Here is a 23,462-nt window from a genome sequence, read left to right on the forward strand (position 1 = left end):
AACTCAACATCCACGGAAAGAACTCAGGCATCCCCTCGATGCAGATGATTAGTTATAGGGCCACTACCCAGGACTGCACAGAGATACCCAAAGCAGACCCTTAAGGGTTCTCAACATCAGCCATATCCTCTAACATGATCGTCCTTGGAACAGGTCTACAGGAAAGCTGTTGTCAATCAAAGAAGGCAAAACCAGCTCTGTTTAAGAAGGCTTCTCTTTATCTGGAACAGAAGAATTAAGAAATACATACATTTGTGTGCATGCACGTGTGTGTGTGTGTGCGCGCGCGCGCGCGCGCGCGCACGCGCACTTGTGCATAGATTCCATGTGCAGGTCTATCAAATAAAAACCAAAACATAGTACAAAAGTTTCATTTTAAGTAGTCATAGGTATTTTAAAAAGAGAAACCATACATTTCATGAGCTTTTAGAAACCAAAATATGCTTGAGAAATTGTGAATTGCCTCATTGAGAGAAAAAAAAAAAAAAAACACAACAGCAAGAGACACAATCTCCCTGCCCCCAGATATGATGAGGAGGGAACCTTACTAGGGCGCTTAATACCTGTCTCCAATCATTAGCAGGAAGCCTTAAGCATCCAGACAGTTCTGGCCTCCTTAATTCTGCTTGTTAGCTGTTTTCTGACTACAAGGAGCGAATGCTGCAGGACAGGACCTACAGTATTCATTATGACTTCGTTGAATTGAAGGTGTTTGGGGTTTGGTTTCCAACAGTAATGAACTGGCCCGCACGAGGAAATTCACCTTGACTTAGAACCTAAAGACAGCAATGGAGGCTATACTGGGAAGCAAAGGTAAGGTTCTGGGTAGTGTTTCATGTGTTTATTTTTCTTGCAGAACTCTAAATAGTTGCTTTGGCCCCATAACTGTCCTCGCCTCGAGCCTCAGAGCTGTTTACAGAATCCAAGAGTTGCAGCAGTACATTTCCATGAGCTCACGAGCAGCCAGCCCCAGCTGCACTGTTTCCATTTCACATGTGCCGGAGAAGATCCGTGCCGCTCAAGCCCTGCTTTGGGCTTGTGCTTTAATGATAAAGCAGCAGAAGTCAGATGGTTAATTACCCCGCTCTCAGGGCTTCTTTACAATCCCTGCTTTGGCCACTATATGAAAGCAATCAGAAGGCCATTTCTTGCTGGACTCTTTATGCTAATTAGCTAGTTCTCTCAGCTCCTCCCCCTGCAGCCTCCCTTAAGAACTGTACACATCCAGCTGTCACAGGGGTAACCTCTGACCAAGCAGAGAAACCTTGACTTAATCCTGCAGTACTTTCCCCCTCGCCTGTGAGTTTCTCTAGCCTTCCTCTCTATGCTTGAGGGACTGGACTCCAGATGAGAGAAGAAATCAGAAATAGCTATAACTGACCAGTGGAGATAGTTTCTTTGTAGGATTTTACATTATAAAAGGAGAGTTTCTCATATGCTTTGAAACAAAGTAAGAACGAAGTCTTGTTTCTAGCCAAGTAAGTTGGCATCTTTGTAGGCAGGAGACATAACACTGGTAAATATTTACTGCAGGATTCTTAACCAGGGAAAACTCTGGCATGTTCTTAGAGGAGTAAATGTTTTACATGTGAGGCGAGATCTTCGTGGGCCTCTGTGTTCTTTCCAAGTGACTTCTGGAGACAGTTTTAGACAACTGGCTAAGACAAAATGCCCTGTGATCCCCTGAGCTGCAGCCAAATTGTTGGTACCATGTCTAGCGCACAAAGGAAAGACGACAGCCACCTGTTCACCAGTTTGGGCGCATGTCAGCTGAATATGCAGAAGGACCAGCAACAGCAAGGTGGGTCTAGTGGGCTAAGTCCTGTGTTCTGTGACTTTCTGACCATTTGCCTGGCCGGGGAAAGGGTGGGTTGCAGAAGCACCTAGGAAGTTCTGATTATAAAATGCATTTTAAACTTTGAGGAGAGGAATAACAGTGAGGCTCAACAGCCGGTTAACATGGTCTCACTTGCTTTGAAGGATTATCAATAATTAGAAGAGTATCAAGAATACATATTCCTTGGAAATGTGCACTTGAACTTCTAGCCATTGTCAGTTGTGTAGTTTGTTAAGAGTGTGTAAAACTGAACACACCCATTGGGGCAAGGCTGACTTGGCTACTGAAGGAATTTAGCAGAGAACAAATTTGCTAGCCTGGTACTGTTCCCCATGTCCTACTACTAGTAAAGGCTTTCTTTAAATATAGTTTTGTGGGGACTTGTAACTCATTCATTTGTGGAAAATACATATTTTTTACACTCTTTTTTTTATAGTCCAAAATGTGCTGGAACTGATAGTGTGGCATTTCACCTGATGGGCAGCTAAACTCCCATGCAAGCAGCAGATGATTGACTTGAATAAACCAACTATTACCCTAGTCCATTGTTAAGGACAGCAGAGGACACTTGTGGAAAGGCGGTGTGCTGACCACATCAGCTCCCCTCACCCCAGAGATTAACTTCTTGGCAGCCTGTGATGGATCTATGATATATGGCACATGAGCTCCTCATTTATTTCCCTGTAGACTTAGCTTTAGCTTTCACTCTCACAGAGAGTAGCAGCTAATTAACTTAAACCTCCTGTATTCCAGGTGGCATCTGTGTGCTAACATTTGGTGAATGTCACAAGCCACCTCCCTGAAAGAATCCTGAGCTAAGCCAAATGATCTCATGCCACACAGAACTTAATATAGCATGGATAGGAGAGGATTCCTGCAAAATGACTACAGTGCAGACATTTCAGAACATTCTACAACATGTTCTGAAAAAATAAACTGTTTTGAACCTATGTATAACCTTATGCAGCACTGTACAAATTGCTCCTCTTCTACTAGAAAGTCTTGGTTTATTATGGTTTTGTCAATGTCCTTATCTGTTGCTTTTTTTTTTTTTTTACTTGAAATGTGTAAGGTCTTACCTCATTTAGATGTAATATTTATAATATAACATTTTGTGACAGGATCCTAAAGAAATCAGTAAAAAGAAAAAAAAAATGGCTGGTAACTTACTACCTGAAGATAGGTGCTATCAACATTTTACTAAGTAGTCTAGCCTATTTTTCTATGCTTATACTTGGATTTTGGATTGTTACTTTGCTTACTTTTTAAAATAAAAAAAAGACTTGTTTGACACATAGTACTCTGTGAACTGCCTTTTAATTAACAATGTATGATGTCCATCTCATGTCATTATATGCTCTCTAGAGCGCTATTGTTTAGTGGTCAGTGTCAGAAATTTTTCACTAAAGTTAACACTGTTGAATGTAATTAATAGTAATATCTGTGCACAGATGATTATTTTCATTAGATAAGTTCTTAGACAAGCATATGTTTAAAATATTACTGCATTTTTAAAAACCTTCTTTCCTGGCCAAGTGGTTTTCCACTTTCCAATAATGAATGAAAGAGTATGATCTCAGTAAAACTGGGCATTCATTTTAAAATTTGTTTCCAATATTGTAAGTAGAAAATACTATCCCAGTGTTGTTTTAATTTAAGGAAGGCTGCCTTGATGGTTTCTCCTTTATTGGCCTTATCCAGAGAAGGCTGGAAATATCATTATGACGACACACTTCTCCAAATAACACAAAGACTGGCAGCCTTCTCTTGTTTTCTCAGCCTGAAGCTCTTTCCTTGGAATGTTTTGAAAGTAACCACATTCTTCCATGGCCAACTCTCAAAATATCTGCCCACAAAAACCATAATCCATAAAGCTGTGAGGTACGCTAATGAAGTCCAGACTAGCCATTGAGTACCACAAGGCATGTCAGCTAGAGGTCTGAAGTGACAAGTGGCACTGTGAAACGTTGTTCCAGTTCCTAGAATCTGCAAGCTTACATTTATTGCCATCTTGGGTTTAAAGGTGACCATTCACTGCAGTTGAATGGTTTTCTGCAAAGCTATGTTTGCACCTTGATATTATGCAAAGTTCAGCAAAGGTTCAAGGAGGCAAAGCCTTAGAGTGATGCCTGGCTACAGAACTGAACATCAGCTACTCGAGTTCATGCCTTTAGCCTCATTTCATCCAGGATGATGTTCTAGCTCTCTCATTTACCATGTACACTGTGATTTATTAACCTGTAACTCTGCTGAAACATGTACAGCTTTAATATACATTCATATTTTTAGTCCTCCATATAGTGTGAGAATTTATTTTATTGTAACTGGTATTTGAGTCTATCTAGGCACTCATGAAAATGTACTCTTTTGGTTGACTGCAGGGATAAAAGTCATTTATTCTTTGACTATTTGGGCAACAACTGTGCAAAGCTTGTGTCAGATGCTGGGCAGATAAATGAGCTAAGCTAATTCAGCTACAGTTTCCTGTCCACCCTGACTTGATTCTCAGTGGCACAGACACTACATTTTTCCAGAACAGAAATTTAACACCTTCCTCTTTCTTTTTCCATATGTCTCAAAGCTCCTTCTAATTTTAATTCATTTATCTGTAATATTGACCTTGTTGGTAAATGTTAATGTTTATATCTGTGGGGTTCATTATGAATTACTTATATTAAACAAACAACTATTCTTATGTTTTCTAGTGCTTTAAAATTTACAAATGACTTCATATATGTTCTCATTTAACTGGTGCAGCAAAATACAAAATAGTGCACTAGTTGGGGTGAGAGGGAGGACAATTACAAATGCTGGCAAGACCAGGTATGAGCTTGAGCCCAAGCAGAGACTGATGCTGTTCTAGTTGATGTCTGTCCCTTGTTGTTCAGGGGAAAGCAATCTTGTTTTATTCAAGCCTTAAGGTAACTGGGGGGAGCCTGCTCACATTGTGAAGAGCTGTTTACTTAACCACACATTTGAATGTTACTCAAAGCACTTGTAGACATGTTGACCAACTGTCTTGGTACTATAGCCCAGATAAGTTAATGCAAAAAAAAAAAAAAAAAAAAAAAAAAACTCTGCTAAAAACAAGTATATTACCTCATACTACCTCATTTTACCTCATTTTAAAGGTGTGTAGAAAGGCTCTTCAAGGTTAAATTACTTTTCTAAGGTTATATAATAATTAAGGGCTATTTTAAATGTTATTTTTGTTCTCTATAACTGTTTTACAAAGTGTATGCCTTAGAGTTACAGTATTTGATGTTTTTTTCATAGGTTCATATCAAAAAAACTTCCCGACAATTATTCAAAATGCCTTGGAATGCCTCTTGATTTTCTTTGTGTGTTTTGATACCAGTTTTATGACATCGGTTCTTTGAATATCCTGTGATTCACTCCAATTCTGACACTACTGAGAGTTAGTAAAGATTCCACAAATTGGCCTCATAATCTCACAAGGATGCTTCATTTCAGACACCCATCACTAATTTCAGGAGTCTGCAAGCTGCTTGCACCTCTGCCAGATCAAGCACAAATTCAAAGTTTCCCAACATTCCTCCAGACTTGATAATTCACTGGGATGGCTCACAGAATTCTGTGTTACTCTACTTGTGGTACTGTTTCATTACAGAGGGTACAGTTGGTTAACCAGGTTAGAGATGCAGACTCAAGGTCTGGGAGGACTATGAGTACAGGAGCTGGTCTCCATAGAATCAGGTGTGCTTACTCCTATATAGTGATATATTCGTCAGCCAGGAGACCCCACTGATCAGTGTCTGAAGTTTTTATATGAGTTTCATTATGTATGTGTGATTGATGATGTCATTGACCATGTTATCAGCCCTTCTCTACATCCCTGGAACTCAGTGGTTCAATCTCCAACCAGAGGCTTAGTTTTGGTTGTGAGCCTAGCCTTTAATGGCTGAGCCATCTCTCCAGCCCTAGTCTTCTTGATGTAGCCAGTCCTACCCTTAAAAATATCTAAGTGTCCACTACTGGTCACTTCATTCACATAAAAAGACACACCTATCACTTAGGAAATTCACAGCTTATGAAGTTCTGTGAAAGGAATACACAGAATACATATATTTATTATATAATATTCGGTAACTTTCTGGATGTGCTTTATTCTCAACATTAATTATTCAGTTTCCTAACAATTAAGAATTGAAAGATATCCTAAGATGTCTGTTTTCTAATGAGAAACAGAAAGGGGTGTGGATTCCGATGAGAGGGGATGTATGGAGAACCTGGGAGGATTTCAGAGAGGGGAAAACATAATTAGAATATATTATATGAAAAAACTTTTCAATGAAAGAAAAATATACCAAAATAAAGACCAACACCCTTAGCTTTTAATTTATAATCAACACATTTTAATTAATACCTACCATGGAGTAGATGAGTATCAGACACTGAGAATGCAAACACTTTTTTTTTCCTAAGGTTGCTTTCAAATGTGTGTTTTCTAAGGAATTAAATATTAAGAACTGAGCAAATATTTTTCCAACCCTGTGGATAGACTCTAAACCATAAAATACACATTACATTTGGATTATTGTGAATGTGTTGTTTTCTTCAAATGTTTCCTGGAGTTATGTATGAATGCCCCTCATTTATTACCTAGAGTACTTATGAAGTAAATGAAATAACAGTGGCACAGAGAGAGCCTTCAGTAGTTACTGCAAGATTGTAAATATATAATTTCTTTTAGACGAGGTTATCATTAAATACTGTTATGGTTTTCTAAATAGATTTGTACTTTCCTTTTGTGAATTTGAAGCACTGATGCTGTCACACAGAGTGTGACATCATGAGTGATACAGTCAAAATGGACTCAGACCTACACTTAGTTCTGTTCTCCTGCAACCAAAAGGGAGCCTTGCAGAGGCTCAAACGACCCTTGTTCTAGCTTTGCAGTACCATTTGCATCTAGAGCCATGGATTGACAAAGATAGGTGGTACTTTAAAAGAGTCTGGAAAGGGAGACGCTGAAAGCCATGACTCTTGTGTTTAAGCTTGTACCTAGTGTAGGAGTCCTTTCTTCAATTAAGTCCCTAGTAGGTGGTGAGCTAAGGGATGGCTGAGTGACACAGTTTCTGTTCTGTAAGGTAAAAAGAGCTCTGGGAGTGAGCTGAACATCAATATTAGTATCATTAGTTCTGAACTGACTGCTTGTCACAAGGATAGACATTGTGGCATGCATATTTTACCTCATTTTTAAAAAGCCACAGTTGCCTAAGTCCATATTAATTACATATTTGAATGGATATTTAAGGAAAGCAAACAAATGTCATTTGTTTCTCTAGTCCTGAGAATAAAATGTCCAGGCAGTAGTCCACATGTCCTTGGTTCTCAAAGGCTGTTTATTTGAAAACAAATAATAAAATTGATAATCTTCCAACTAACAAAAAAACTACAAAACTCATTACTAATACCACGAGTGTCATTAGTACTTTTTCTAAAACAAAACATGTGAAAAAACAAAGTTAAACATTAATTGGGAAAATGGAAATAAAAATATTTAGAAAATAAATGAGCTTTCTGAACCTGATGACAGCAGGACATATATAAGATAAGCAACAATTAATGTCATTGGGTAGAAGACAAAGACTTGGCTCCTGAAGAGCCAAGGGCACTCCCTATCATCACATTTAGTCAACACAATACTAAAGAGTCTAGCCAGTGTACCGTTTCTTTAGGAGATGTAAAAGGCTCACATACTAGAAAAAATTTAAAGTGCCTTTTTTAAAGAGATGACTAATAGAAAATACCCAAGGAGAATCAAGAATATCAAGTCAACACATAAAACCTACATTTTAAAATATATATTTAAAGTATATGCATGTTTAAAATATAATATGTACACTTAGCTATTTAGCCAACAAAATATATATCAAGTCTGTGTACTTAAACTGGCAAGAGAAGCAATTGCTCACTGAATTATGAGAAATATCTGTCCTTGGGGACTGGAGAAACTGCTGAACGGTAAGAATTTTTGCTGTGAAAATATGAGTATTGAGTTCAGACCCTAGCACCCACATAAAAAGTGGGGTGTGGCTTATAGGTGTACCTGTTAACACTAGTACTGTGGTGAGCTTTCTGATCACCAGCCTAGTTCAGTGAGAGAACGTGTTTGAAGGGAGTAAGTTCATTTGCTCTCTCTTTCTCCTTCTGTGTGTGTGTGTGTGTGTGTGCATGCATGTGTGTGTCTGTGTGTGTGTCCGTGTGTCCATGTGTGTAAATTTGGTAAAGGGTGTGACTGCAAAGCTAAGTGTATAAAATTTCTAGATGGAAGTGTAAGAAAGTATCCTTACTATTGGAATGGACAGTTTTTGATGGCAGACATGAAAATCACTAAGCTATGAAAGTATATAAATTAGATTACCAGCATAGAAAATATCTGTTGTCAAAAAGATACTATGAAGAAAGGAGATTGGGAGAAAATGATTGTGTCGCGTATACATACACAACTTGCAGCCAGAATACACTGAGCACTCTTACAATTCAAGAAAAATAATTTGATTTAAAATGTGGGCCAATGGTCTGATACATACTTCTCAAACAAAATGGCCAATAAGTATATCTAAAATGCCCAATACTGTTCTTTCTTAAAGCAATACAGAATAAACCCACCACAAGGCATCACTGTGCACCTGTGAGTGCCATAGTTTGAATTTGGGACATCACCACAGGTTCATGAGTTAACGGCTACTAAGCAGGTGTGGTACTCCGGAGAGGTGTTGGAACCTTACCCAGTGAGGCCCACTGGAAGGCCTCATGGTGTGAGGCGCATGCCCTTGGGGTTAGTGGGTCTTCTGCCTTTTCTCTTCTCTTTAACTGTCCAACCATGGACTTGGTGGTTTCGCTTCCATATGTTCTCCCACACTGCAATGCTGCAGGCCCAGAACGGGAACTGACCACAGAGTTAAACTTCTCAAACTGTTAACCAGAAGACAGTTCTCCTTTTTCTAAGTGGGTTATTGGAGATACTTTGGAAAGATGACTAATGTAACCATGATGGTTAAAATGTAAACCACTGATACTACCATGTTTGAAAGAAGATGAGGAGGTCCCTGAGCTGAGAATTCCTATGCATTGCTGTGCAGTAGTTTAACCAGTTTGAAAATTGAGTTAGCAGTTTTGTTTTTTGTTTTTTGTTTTTTAGTTAGCCCTATAAACCATCACTTCCATTTGGGAAGTATGAAGTAAATGAATGCAAGTTTTATTTATAAGTGGATGTACACAGATAAACACACTGTGTATATTCATCAGCTGGAAGACCATTTATTAGAAAGGAATGAATCACTGAAATATTCAACCATGAAGGTGAGTCCTGGGGAATGCTATTTTGTGTCAAAATAGGCAAGCACCAAAAAGTATATGATTTATTATTCTAATTACATGCAATTCTAAAACAAAACTAGGCCAAGGTGACAGAAATCTTAAGAGTTGTTCCCAAGGTGGCAAAAGTATTCAAACAGGACATGAAGGAACTTTTTGGGTAGTGGACATGTATTAGGACAGAGGTTTGGTTACTTGAAGATACACAGTTGTCAAGTCTTACCCATGCATTTTATTGTATGTTAATCATCCCTCTATGTTTACCCATGCATTTTATTGTATGTTATTCATCCCTCTATGTTTTTAAGTGTGAGACTGCCTGGGAGGCTTTGCTATCTCAAGGTGGCTCCAGGCCTCTTTTGGCAACTTCAGTGAATAATAAAGGGAGCAGAGGGTCTTGGAGAATTTTAAGTAATTGCTGAAGAAGCAAGAAACATAATTGGTGTCTCATGGGCAGTGTAGCTACAGCTTGCTCAGCTCAGGAGCTATCAAGCCTTCCGTATGAAACATGAATCATTCACCCCCTAGATGAGTTTAATAATCAGTACTACTCCTCTGTTTAAATGATCCCTGAGCTGAGAACTCCTATGTTAATAGCACAGTAATGTAAAATTAGCAAATCAATGAGAGTAAGACATATAATTGAAATATAAAAGTCACTATCTCACAGCTTGGGATAGGGCAGGGATTAGTGGTAGATTGTGTGATAAGCATGAACAAAGCATTAAATTTGGTGCCCTGAGTCCCCCAAAGACAGGGAGAGATCTTAGCATTTTGCTTCTTTAGGCCTCTGTCTGGCATGGAACATCATTTGAGTTAATGGATTTTCTAAAGTGTCTTCAAAATTCAGTTTATTTTTCATTAAACCCATGGTATCTCATAAATATGCTTGGTGTAAACAGCAAAAATGGACTATTTCATGAGCCTGCCCATTCTTCCCCTGGCTTAAACTCATGAAGTGCTGCACTCATCCTATTAAAGAGATGTTTTCTGAACCTCTGGCATGAATACCTGTATTAAGGTTCTAGAGAGCAAAGCACTCAGAACGTCCTGCACACGAGACAGCTCTTTCTAACAGGCTGAAGGGCACACAATATAGAAAAGAAATAAAATATATAGTATAGTGTAAGTGGCTATACTACAGATGGAGAGAAATTGAATAGGAGAGATAGAGAGTGCCATAGTTGAGGGTGCCCATTAAGAAACCAGGCAGGCCTCATTAAGAAAGGAATGTGCAGAGGGACCTGCGGGAAGTAGGGAAGAAAGCTGTACATCACTGAGGTCACAGCTCTCGGGGGTTAGTTCTTTGCAGCAGCACAGACGGGGAGGCTCATGAGTTACACTCTGCATGGGATTTTGGTTCTTGATTCTCTTGCGTTAGTGCAACATCACTACACTGTTACTTCATGTTCAAGGGATGACTGCACACTTATGATAAATTTTATTGTAAATTAAGTTCAGTGTAGGGTTAAGATCATTATAAACAAAACTGAATACTCATAAGAATATCTGAGAATAACTTGGGGGGCTGAGAATTTTCCTTTCTAACTTGTTCTCATCTGCTGTTTGTGGCTGCTGCAGGTCACACTATGGTACCAGTGTTTTGAAGGACCAAAAGAGGCCCAAGTTGGCTTTGGTGTGTTAAGGACCCAGTGAGAGCTAAGAGAAGGGATAGAGGGCACTTACATAAGAGCTTTGGTTTTGACTCTGCATGAGGTGGGAGTGACTACATACTAATTTGGCTTTTTGGTCATTTATAGCGTTGGCATTTTTGTGAGGAAATAACCACCAAAAACTTAGAGATGGGGGGTAAAAACTGTTATTCCCTGATAATTGCACTGTCATGTTAAAAATAAAGTCTTAGGCAAAGCTCATTTTAACTGACAGGCACTTATTAAGCAAACATTTATGTGCAAACAAGCATGAAATAGTTAATATGATCCTCCAAACTTCCTTTGCTTTTAGTAATCTGATTACATCTTTCCTACCAAGTTTGCTCAGACAAAACAGCATTCTGCAGATTGTGTTCTGTGTAGTCGGTCATCAGTTAGAAAGTCTTCTGTTTACTAATGGACACTGGACCTTTCAGTAAAAACCAGTGGACATTAAACGGGTACAGTGCCTATCCATTTGTGCAAGACTAGGAGGCAATCCTAAAATATTTTAGATAATCTAAGATTCTTGAATGTCAATAATGTCACCACAAATTTATTCCTAATGCTTATTGCAGTAACTCTCACATTTTTTTTGATGTTGAGATAGATAAGTGAGGAGCTAGTAGTGAGAGTTTCCTGGTGATGAATATAGCCTCTTGGGCACAAATCCCCAAGTGAGCCATCAGATACCACCAAAGGTCATGAACTTTGGCTACTTCCATGCATAAATCATAAGCCTTTGCTGGTATCTCATGAAGCCATTTGCAGACAGATGTCATAGGGAAAAGTGCATTCTCATGGGATCTGAAATCAGGCATATGTACAAGAGTGACAAAGTATGCGCAGCCCTCAGAGGTAGAGTCTGAAGGCTGGTCTCATGGGATGGACAGGCAAGACCTTGACATACCTACAGCCCACGTATCCATGTACATACAAGTGGGCTAGGGAACGTGGTACTAAATCTAACTGCAGTCCTTATTTTCTGTTCTGTGTTATGTAAGGGTGATACCTTCAGACAGGGACTTACAAGATTCTGTGGTTTGAGGAGACAACCACATGAAATAACTAATGTTTCACAACCTTTTTGAGAGCAGAAAAGTAGGTTTGTATCTTGGGCCACACCACAGCACTAGCATGCCATTTATTAACAAATTGTGTTTATAGAACATTTGTTATATGCCAGACAGCACTAAGCACTTCATAGATTTATTTCATTACAAGAGGTAGCTAAGATAACCTTGAGTCCAGCCTGAGTCTGGGTTGACTGAGCCATGCTCACTGCCTGTTAGATACTCAGGAATATTTGTGAAAGTGTTCCCCTGGTGGCTGGTGCCCTTGAACTCAATCTGTGGTTTGGTTGCTTCAAACAGGCTGTTACTGAGTCACTGATTAAATTCTGTATGGATTTTGAACCACATCCAACTGATATCAGTAGTGTAGTTTTTAGTCTAAATAAAACTGGTAAGAAAATGTGTCAGTGCACACCTATGGGCTCTATGCCAGCAAGTTGCTGGCCAGGCTAGCAGCCTTGTTTAATGCTGAGAACCCATGTCTTTTACATCTTACAAAGTATTCAGCAAAGTAATGCAACATTAAAAAAAAACCAAAAAAAAAAAAAAAAAAAAAAAACAATAACAACAACAACAAAACCTGCGCTGAAATGGCTTGAGAGAAACAGTTTGAGTTTTCAGTTAATCAAAGCTACCCATTTAAAGGGAACTAAATAATGCTCATTGTTATAATTCACCTTTTGTTTTTGACCATGCTACAGATTGAACCCAGAGCCTCATACAGCCTCCACCACAGAGCTGCAGCTCTAGGCCCAGCTTTCTTCTTTAATTTAAACAGGAGACTCCACTTCAAATGCTGGGTCAGCTATTGTATTAAATAATTAACTTGGTTTGAAATCTTAATCAACATTTTGGCAAAGGAAGTTTCACACCTGAGTTGCTGTTTAATGAAGTCGATGGGCAAATCTAGCAACATACCCAAAAGTCGGGATTTAAAAGGTACTAAAAACTCCATTCTGGACACTTCACCTGGTGGGGACGGCAACAACCAAAAGGTCATGGGAATATAATCTAGACTTTCAACCAGGGACAGTGATCTGAAGGGATTTGTACAATGGTGTGATTAAGTACTTGGCATCAAATCTTCTCTTGTCCCAATACAATTTGCAAGAAGCTAGGATATAATTGGCATGATGACACATGCTTATGATCCAAGCTGCTCCAGAGACTGAGGCAAAAGAGTCACCAAGCTCAAAGTCTTCTGGCCTAAGAGCAAGTTTCATCAAGGACAGCCTGGGCTGCTTAGTGAGATCTTGTCTGAAAGTGAAAATAGAAAAGAGAACCTGCAAACACATCAAGGGGAAGAGCCCCTGCCTAGCAAGCACTAGGGCTGTGGTTAATCCGCAGAATGGTCAACAAAAACCATGCAAGTTTTAAAAGCTGTGGGAGTATTGCCACTTAAAGGAAAAGAGCAAAATAAGGGGAAAATCTGAAAATGTTAGAAGTAGATCATTTTGATTTGGGGTTGGCTGTGTTGCCCTTTAGTCATCTGCAGAGAAATATGGTTGTAGATAGAGATGTGTGTGTGTGTGTGTGTGTGTGTGTGTGTGTGTGTGTGTGTGTGTGTGCACATGTGAACGCACGCATGAATGCTCATGTGTGTGTCCATATGTGTGTTAACAGGCCAAGCACAGGAAAAACATACTAGCACTGTTGACTCAACTTGATAAGGTGCTTCATTCTCAAATATGGGTAGAGTTAAGGTATTTTTTGCTGGTTTGCTTTTGTTTGTTTAAGAACAGAATTAAGGTAAAATTAGTGAAGGAGTGACAATTTTGATTGTGAAGAAACAATAAAGTAGGTCTGGAGGGAATTTTAGAAACAAGTGTAGCTACAAATTTAAAGATGCAGAAAAATAATGAAAACAAATCCTGTGTGTCCCCTAGAGTTCAGGGGCTGCAGCCTTCTGGGTAGTGAAGTTAATGGCAGGTTGGCTTCCTTTTTGCTGGCTAGGCCTACAAGGACCTGACCAGAGCAGAACACTGTTATTCCCGCCAAAATGGGGAATCAGGGAGTCTATACCCCTTGCTCACTCAAAGACTCAAGATAGAAATGGATGGGTTTTAGAAACTGGAGAAGTCAATTCATTATTTTCATTCTGGTCCTGTTTTGTGAATCATGAAGGAATTTAAAAACAGTGTTATCTTTGTGTTGAAATGGAAGAACGCAAGTTTATCTGAATTCAATGCATCAATTTACAGTAACTTATCAGTAGTCTTTTAGAAGAGTGATTTAATTCTTATGAAGGAGATATTTTTGCATCAAATTTACCTCCTTAATTTTAACAGTAACACTGATGAATGATTAGTTAAAACGAAGATTAAGAATAAGGCACTCTTAACCTATGTAACTGCTCAAGACACATCTTCAGTGTCCCGTGATGCCCTAGATCATATTTCTGCTCCTTCCCTCCCTCAGCTAAGTGAGGGCCCATTTACAGCATATGGGAGATTTTTCACACTGCGAGCTATTCTGAGGGGAAAATATGTGCCTTACAAATGCTGTCAAATGAAATATGTATTTTCAAATGGTTCTGGCTGACCAAACATATCCAGAGATACAGTCTGCCTCTTTATTAGCCTTCAGGCCCAAACAAGGGGATAGGGGTAGAGAAAGAGCAAGCAGGTCACCCTGGAATCACTGCTCTAGCAGGCCACACACACCCTGATAAACACATTTAAACAGATTCCAGGCACTCTTCTTACAGCACACAACTGTCTTATTAATAACAAAATAGCACTTTCAAATTATGGAGAAATGGGCATATTCTTGCAAAGGATAATGCTTTCTTTTGTTACTGTTTTGCCTGTGGCTCAATACATTGACCTGAGACTTAGAGTTGCTGGAGCCACCATGTCATTTACCTGCAGACACTCTGGGACAAAGTTCCTTACAGTCAGAATATGAACATGGAACAGTAAAAATAAGACTCCTTTTGCATAACTTAATTCGTAAAAATTAATATGTAGGGACTCACATGCAGCATTGGATCATTTCTCCACCAGGCCTGTCCAGGTCCATGGGAGCAGGAAAGAGCCATTCTACCCTAGCCATGCCACTCTTCAGAAACAACTGTCCAATCATCATAGACCCTACAGTGGAAGCCCAGATGGAGGTTGGACTAACATGAAAGCTGACAGATTCGGGGTCAGCTGTGAGTGTTTAGAACCCGAGGTACTGTCTGGCACATGATGTGACTTTAAAGCCTTGACTCCTTTGTGGGTAAAGGGTATACTAACTCATTCCTGAAGAGCATATCATGGAATAAAAGCTGGAACTCCTTTCCTATAAGCTAGGCACTGTGCTCAGTGTTCACACAGTAACCTTCCTCAATCGTTAATACTCACTGAGGCAGGTCTTGTGATCCCCATTTCACAGATGAGGAAGTCTTCTCAGAGAAGTTAGTGACCTTCCAGAACTCACATAGCAAATTACCTGTCTCCTCAAAGCACAGGTTTCTATAATCCATATATTCTGGCTCCTAGTAATCACTTATTTATTTGCCAAATATGAATGCATTTAAATGTTTTGCAAAGCTAAAGTATGAAGCAAACATGTAAGTCTTTGTACTATGCCAGTGCATAAAAGCACAACCCAGAGGACTAAGCCAGCTCTAACGTTCACAGTGTTTATTGGGGCCATATCTAGTTAAAGGCTCCAAAAGGCAAACAGGTGAAGACAAGTCAGGACTTGCCTAGGCATTTCATATGTTAGTAAATGCTTTCAGAAGGGAAGGAAACAAAGAAATTACCAAAAAATAGTTACTCGACATTGAAACATGTGCAGTTTGTTGTGAAATCCATGAAAAATCAAATTTATTCATTTATTGATAACAAGTATTTTTTTTTTCAAAATGAGGAAGAAGACTTAAAGAGATGATATTTTTCCCTTTTTATTGATTCATTGCTGGCTCTTTTGCTTTCATATTTTATTAATTGAAAATAGATTTTTAAATACAAAATATAATATATTCTGATATGATTTTCTCTCCCCCACTTCCTCTCAGATCCTCCCCCATCCACCCAAAGCTTTCTTTTGTCTCTCATTAGGACACAAACAAACATTTAAAGAAACAATAAGAATAAAATAAAATTAGATAAAACAAAACCAAACAGACCAGAATAGGACAAAAAGGGACAGAAGAAAAAGACAAAACCCTCAAGAGACAGCTAGATGCAGAGACACACATTGACACACACTGAAACCCATAAAAACCCAACACTCAGAACCATAATATATATTCAAAGGTTCTATAAGGAAAACAAAAACAAAAGCAAAAAACCCAAAGCCCTGACAAAGCATTATGAGAGAAAGGATCTCCAAAAAATGTCACTGATTTCATTTTGTGCTGGGCATGGGGTCTGGCCTTAAAGGTGGTTTGTATACCCAGTGAGACTCCATTGAAGAAAACTAATTTTTCATTTGTAAGCAGTTATCAACTGGAGATAGCTTCTGAATTAAGGATGTGGCTTGTGTCCATATCCCTTTTCAGCACTGGGACCCCATCAGGCCCAGATCTGTGCAGGCAATGTGCACACTGTCACAGTTTCCGTGAGTTCATGCATACACTAAATCTGCTATTTTTGGAAGGCCTTGCTTCCCTAGGGTCTCCATCCTCTCTGGCTCTTAAAATCTTTCCACCTCCTTTTGCACAGGGTTCCTTAAGCCTTGAAGGGAAGGATTTGATGGAGACATTCCATTTAGGACCAAACATCCCAAGGTCTCCTACTCTGCGTATTGTTCTGTTGTGGCTGTGGGTCTCTGTATTTGCTCCCATCTGCAGCAGAAGGAGGCTTTTCTGATGATGACTTAGTGAGATGCTGACATACGGATATATCAGAATTCTATTGGGAGTAATTTTATTGCTACATTTCTTTAGTAGAACAGTAGTATCTGGTTTCCCCTAGGTCTTTGGCTTATCATAGGATCATCGCTATTTCAAATCTCCAGATTCTAAATGCAAATAAATCACTGGCCACAACCATGGGTACAGGTGGCTCATGTTTTGTCTCAGGTGAAAGCATGTACAACAGAGAACTCTCAAGGGTTTGCTGTATTTCCAGAATCATAGCCAAGGAGGTGTTTGACACCATCTGATACTTATGGACACCATCTGATACTTATTGTACAAATAAGACATATCCTTATTCCTGTGCTGCTGTTTTTCAAAATGGGCCTCTATGTCATGACCAAAGAACAAAACCATGAGGAAGGGACTGAGGGTCCCTGGAACTTATGTGGATGGATCCCTTGAAGGCTGTCAGTTGGAGAAGCAAACAAGTTTGAGAACAGGATGAGCTAGGCAGGCTTAGGGTAGTGCTGGTTGCATTCAACGTGACATAGAGTTCTCTCATCTCCCATACAGTTTTCTACTGTGAAATTATTTTGTTTTCCAAAAATGACTTAGTAGTCACAAGGAAAACAGTGTTCTTCACTTTCTTCTCTCTAGTATATTCTCAGATAAGAATACAAACTAAAAATTGCTAAGTTTCTTATATTTAGCATGTGACAAATCCTTTTGAAATAAAAATGGAAAGTAGTGTTTAAAGCTGCAGAATTAGACAGGAGAAAGGGCTTCCCCATTTTGCTTGGCATATTTCTGTATGTCTTACAATCAGCTGATATTTGTAATATACAGCTTGCTCATAACCTCAGCAGGGATGGCCAGGCTGCAACGACTGCAGGGGACCTACTCACTGAGTGTTTTGAGACAGGCTGAGAACCTGCCCAATTCACTCAGGGTCCTATTTTTGGCTTTCAAGCCAGAGCAAAGCATCTCATAAAACAGAAGTAAGAATGCACTGTCATAGTAAATCATGACATGAGACTCTGTGACCCACCATCATCACGAGAGTACACTGTCATAGTAAATAGTGACATGAGATACTATGGTCCCACCATCTTCATCTATGGAGGCATGTCCTTAAATATTATCATAAGCAATTCGCTGCTTATTTAATTCTGTGTGCATTTCACAGAGTTCTCCCTGGTGTGGCTAGAGATATTACAGAAAGTCACATGTGAATTGGCACCAAGTTAGCTATGTTTTGTCTTTCTCAGAATATCTTCAGGAGATTTTAATAAAGCTTTGGGGTTTGCTTATTTTGTTTCCACTTCAAACAAACAAACACCCAACCCTTTCCAGGGGCCCATGCTGTAATTGAGGTCACTTGCCAATTGTCTATTTTTCCTAAAGATATGACCATTTTTCACACCTGAACTTCAAGCGATTCAAACTCCTTTTGAAGACCCAGAACTGTGACAAATGCTTTTGTGATGTGCATGCTTCCAGGCTAATTTTATAGAAATGAACATTTTAATTAATGTTTAATAACCTCATGCAATGACATCTAAGTTTCTTTTTCATGAAAAATGGGCAGATTCCAGACAAATTTTAAAACAGCAAACAAACTTCTACATCTCAAAGGAAACCATCCAAATCTGAATGATTAGTTTCAATATCAATAGTGACATTCCAATATCTGTAATATAGAGATTCCTTTTAAATTGATTAGAATGCCTTATGAATTCACATTGAATCATAATCAGTCATAGTATATAGTTTGAATGGCATCATTTCCTCACTAATTGCCAACATTCTCAGCACATCTACCGCTATCTTTATGAATTTGATCTTGATTGACAGAAATCTACTGTTTTTCAAGACTCCTTGAATGGCTAACTCACCGAGAAAAGGTGTAGAATATAGATTTTAATTCACAGTCCAAATCTCTAACAACCTCAGATCAATGCTGCTGGTTTATCTCAACTACACTTTGTGTGTGTGTGTGTGTGTGTGTGTGTGTGTGTGTGTGTGTGTGTTTGCACGTGCTCATGTGCATATGTGTATGATGCTTCTGCAGAGTACCTATACACATGTGCGCACACACGGAGGTCAGGGGGACAAGTCCAGGTTTTGGTCCTTGCCTACCACTGTGGCTTTGTTGTTCACTGCTTCGAACATCATGTTAGCTGGCCCACAAACTTCCAAAGATTCTCTTGTCTCTGTCTCCCATCTTGTCATGGAACTGCTGGGATTACTGGCTTTAAGGGAGTCTTCAGGATCCAAACTCTGATCTTTGAGTTGCAAGCATTTTACCCACTGAGCCCACCAGCCCAAGGACTATTTTTTGAGGAACAAGAATTTCTAAGATTTCTTCTGGCTACAGCTTGAATATAGGACCATACTGATATTAAACTGTTTTAAAAGACGGGCAGCGGGGGAGAAGGTAGAAGAAAACTCAATATAAGAATAAGGGAACAAATGAAAAGAAAAAGCCATTTTGAGGACAAGTGACCTACTTCCACCAGAGCTACCACAAAGTAGCATGTCCATCATTGACAGCATAGGGCCCAAAGAAGGGGGAAAGGAATCCAAGTTTTAATGAGTTTCTATGCAACTTGTAGCCTGGTTTGTTGCTACACAGAGGCAGGTGCCATGTCTGAGTATGTAAGGAGATCTATGCATACAGGGAGGATCAAGGAGTGATAGATGTTAGACATAGAAATTCTCCTTTGTTTCAAAAAATGGTTTGAAGATGAAGCCGACTCTACACACAGGACTTGCTTCAGTATTCATAACAACCTTTATATGTACAAAATACACACACATACACACACACACACACACACACACACACACACACACACAAATACTCACACAAGCCAGGTGGTGGTGCATGCTTATAATCCCAGCCATCAGAAGGAAGAGGTAGGAGGATTAGTAGTTACAAACAAGTCTCTGAGATATATGGAGAGTGAGACAGACAGACAGTCAGACAGACACACACAGACAAACACACACAGAGACAGAATTTTAAAAAACAAGACAACAGGTCTTGGACTCTCTTCAAGCTTTGACAGTGACAGAAAAGGATGGGGTCACAAAGGAAGGTATTAAAGAACAGAGGATGCCCAAGAAGAAAAAGAAAAAAAAAAAAAAACCAAACAGAAGAAAAAAGGCACAGACACATGGAAAATCCAGAAAGAGGAGGAGAGGAACACACAGAGCCCATCATGGATGAAGTCCAAGGGGAGAATTCCAGTCCTGGTGGCAATTAGAAGAGACCCAGTTGGCAGGGATGGCCTTCTGCAGAGAGGTTGCTGCCACCCTCTTTCCTACAAGGGTTGTGTGGTCATGGCTTTCCAGGCCCGGCTAGGGTAGCTTGGTTTCGGACTGTACAAAGAAGTCAGTTTCTATATCCCCTCAACTACCAGGCTGCAATAAGCAGGTAGTTCCCAGGTGGGGAACAAGCAGCAGAGACCCGAGAGTCTCTAGGCTCTCAGACTCAGGCTAAAGCTGCTGCACTCTTGGTCTCTTTGTCTACCTTCAAGACCCTTCTTTTGGTTCAGTGGATCCTTTCAAATCTCTTCCTCTAAGACGACTCATCAACAAAACCTCCAGCTACTTTCCTAGTGGAGACAGGTGTATTCAACAGATTGAGTGTCAACTAAATATATGGAAATAGAAAGTAGAAGCAAAAACGTATGAGTCACCCTAATTTTTTGGAATAGGCAAATTGGGGTGTGTATTAAAATAAAAAGTTGCATATTTGTGGTGAACACTGGTACAGCACTTGAAGACCCTGAAAAGCATACCCGTAACTCTGAGCTTAACTCTTGCCAGGGGATTAGGTTGGGGGTTCTGGGTAAAGGTGAAAATCTTGGACTTCTGACAGGCTAGGAGTAAAACAACTGGGTTACTTTGCTATCAATATACACAAGGTCTTCCTATCTTGAGTCCAATTTAATCTCTTGTAGGCGTTCTTAGTTCTGTCAGTATTTGAATTGTGGTGTTCCTGGGGACATGGTGCATGAGGATGTTTTCCACATCCCCATTGCTTGCAGCTCAGCCTTCCTGGTTTGCTAATCTGAGTACCACCTGTCTTTCTGTTTCCCAGCTTCCAAAATCTTGCTGCTATTATTTTTCTTCAGTTTTCCTCGACTCTGTGGCCTCATACCACCCCACAACTGCTTGAAACACTTGTTATGTGTTCTGATTTCTGAAGGGAGTGGCACAAGACCTTGGATGGAGTTGCAAACACTGAAAAAAGAAATAAGGAAGGGAGGGAGGGATGGAGGGAGGGAAAAGAGAAGAATAGAGGAGAGTGAATAAGGCTGACAGAGTTTTATTGCTTTGTAATATTGTGTAAGACTAATCTTTAACCTCAATATTGAATATATGGTTTGGTATGTAACAACAATGAAGAAAGTGTGATCCTGAGGGATTGTCTCATGGATGGAATGTAGTGCATGTCTGCCTCTTCTGCAAGTGGGCTGTGTGATTTGTTTTGAGATATTGTCTCCAGTCTCTAAATCCCTCCAATGGAGCTTCACTAGGCTGAGAAATACAATTTGTGCACCTATGGATGCTAAGTGTGTGCCAAAACAATATACTGATAAGGACTTTGTAAGCCTCTTGTCTCTGCCTCCTAAGAGCTGAGAAATAGGCTTGCATCACTGTGTCTACACTCTTGTACCTTAAGGTAAAATGCAAATACAACTGTTCTCCGATGAGATTTCTTACCCACTGAATTTTTATTCTTAAAGATTTCTTAAGCACTGTTGATGAGATTCTAAAAGCAGGCAATTCTGTTTATTTTCTTTAAACTCTTATAGCATGGCTTTGCTGTTTTACTGTACTCAGGTTGAACCTACAACCTGAGCATGTTCCTTTAAAGAGATTATCTTTTTCCTTACATACATACTACCATCATTTTCCATGAGTATTATGCCTATTATCAACTGTATCCATTGGAAATAGTTTATATTTTATCCAAAGGTAAATGTTGTGGCTACTCTTCTGATGCTATGATAAAATACTGTGATCAAGGCAATTTAGAAAAGAATGAGTATACTTTGGTTAATGGCTTCAGGTTAGAGCAAAGAAGCATCTGAGTGCTCACATCTTGATGCATAACCAGAAGGCAGTGAGAGACATGGAAGAAGAGAGGGAGGGAGGAAGGGAGGGAAAGGGAAGGGAAGGGAAAGTCTAATAATGGCACCATTCTCTTGAAACCTCAAAGCCTGCTGTTTTCATTGGGTTCCTATTGCTGTGAAGAGATACTATGACTAAGGTAACTTACAAAGGACAGCATGTAGTGAGGACTTGCTTACATGTTGTCACTGTAGGGAGCATGGTGGCAGGGAGGCAAGCATCTCACTGGGGCAGCAGCTGAGTGCTCATACCCTGATCAGGCAGCAGGCAGACATAGACAGTCTCAAAGCCCACTCCCTGTGACACACCTCCTCTAAGAAGACGGCAGACCCCTCCTAATCCTCCCCAAACATTTCCACCAACTGGGGACCAAATATTTAAATACACGAGTCTATCGGGGCTATTATCATTCAAATCACTACAGCAAGAAATGTGCACAACAAAAAATCTTCAAGTAGTTTCAGGTGGCATTAGAGTTGTCAGTGTGCTTTTAGTTCTTGAACATTCCTTTCTTTTGCAGAAAAATATGTCATTGCTCAACCAATATTTGTTTTTGAGAAAGGAAAACACACTTTCAAGGTAAGATCAAACTATTTTGGTTTTGATAAATAATACTTTAAGGACATAGTTATAATAAGATAGTAGCTGCAGGGTATTATGTTCTCCTTCTCCACTAGCTGAATGTTCATGTAGTTGGGACTCACAGACATCAGTTTGGTTGAAATTTCCAAGTTCAGGTAAAGCAGTTTATCTAAAAGAATATGCTTATTTGGAGTGACTTTAAAAAGGTGACTTAAAAAAAAAAAAAACCATCACCACCACCAACAAAAAACCCAAAACAACAAACAAACAAACAAAAAACAGAACAAGATTAGGAAGGTTAAGGATCTCCCCACATCCCCAAGTCCTTGATACTGAAAGAGACTAAAACTGGGTATAAAAATCTCCAGCAAACAATGTTAGTTTGAAAAGGTTTATCTCATGCTGAAGCATCATCCTGGAACCATAGGAGTTGGGAGGTCAGCTAACCTACTAATTGCCTTATTGTGGCTGTGAGAATTCATTCTTACATGCAGTCATTAACAAATTGTTCACAAAATTAACTACACCTTTGTCCAAAAAGCAGATTCTTGCTCTAGACCAACTGCTTCAGAATCCTGAGAGCAGGTACCTCAGAAATCTACATTTTAAACAAGTTTTCAGAAATGATTTTACAGTCACTGAAATCAATAATCACTGGACTAGACTTCTCTGTTGACATGTCCTTGGTGAAACTGTGGTGTGTCCCTTTGTCCTTTGTGAGCTGAAGAACCACTTATATGGAGGCAGGCTGGAAAAGTGATGCAATGATATCAAACACTCAGCTTTCACTGGCAGTCTTGTGTATCGCGGTAAATAAGGATCAGGATAAACAAATAGGCCAAGTAGATGTTTATTCAGGGAGAAATAACTTACGACCTAGACAGATGAACACCAGGAAATTCAACCCGATCCTCTCCTGTCCGAGTCACGCCAGAAAGAGAGCGCCTTTCCTGGCCCCCTCCGACCTCCTTCCACAGGTCACTTCCGCCCATGGCTCCACCCCCCAATGGGCGTGGTCAGTGCCACAGAAGGACTAT

At 39.6% G+C, this 23,462-nt stretch overlaps 1 protein-coding gene across 1 annotated transcript in view; it reads left to right on the plus strand.

The window, feature by feature from the left end:
* Positions 1-1,392: 1,392 nt before the first annotated feature.
* Ranbp3l (RAN binding protein 3 like) overlaps positions 1,393-23,462 on the plus strand; it is a 48,896-nt gene continuing 26,826 nt past the window's right edge. The window contains exons 1-2 of the mRNA XM_051182686.1: positions 1,393-1,801; positions 22,364-22,422. Coding sequence (XP_051038643.1) covers positions 1,669-1,801; positions 22,364-22,422 — 192 coding nt within the window. The 5' untranslated portion in view covers positions 1,393-1,668. The remainder of the gene's footprint in view (positions 1,802-22,363; positions 22,423-23,462) is intronic.

The sequence above is a fragment of the Phodopus roborovskii genome, unplaced genomic scaffold (assembly GCF_943737965.1).
Source record: "Phodopus roborovskii unplaced genomic scaffold, PHOROB, whole genome shotgun sequence".
In the NCBI taxonomy this organism is placed as follows: Eukaryota; Metazoa; Chordata; class Mammalia; order Rodentia; family Cricetidae; genus Phodopus; species Phodopus roborovskii.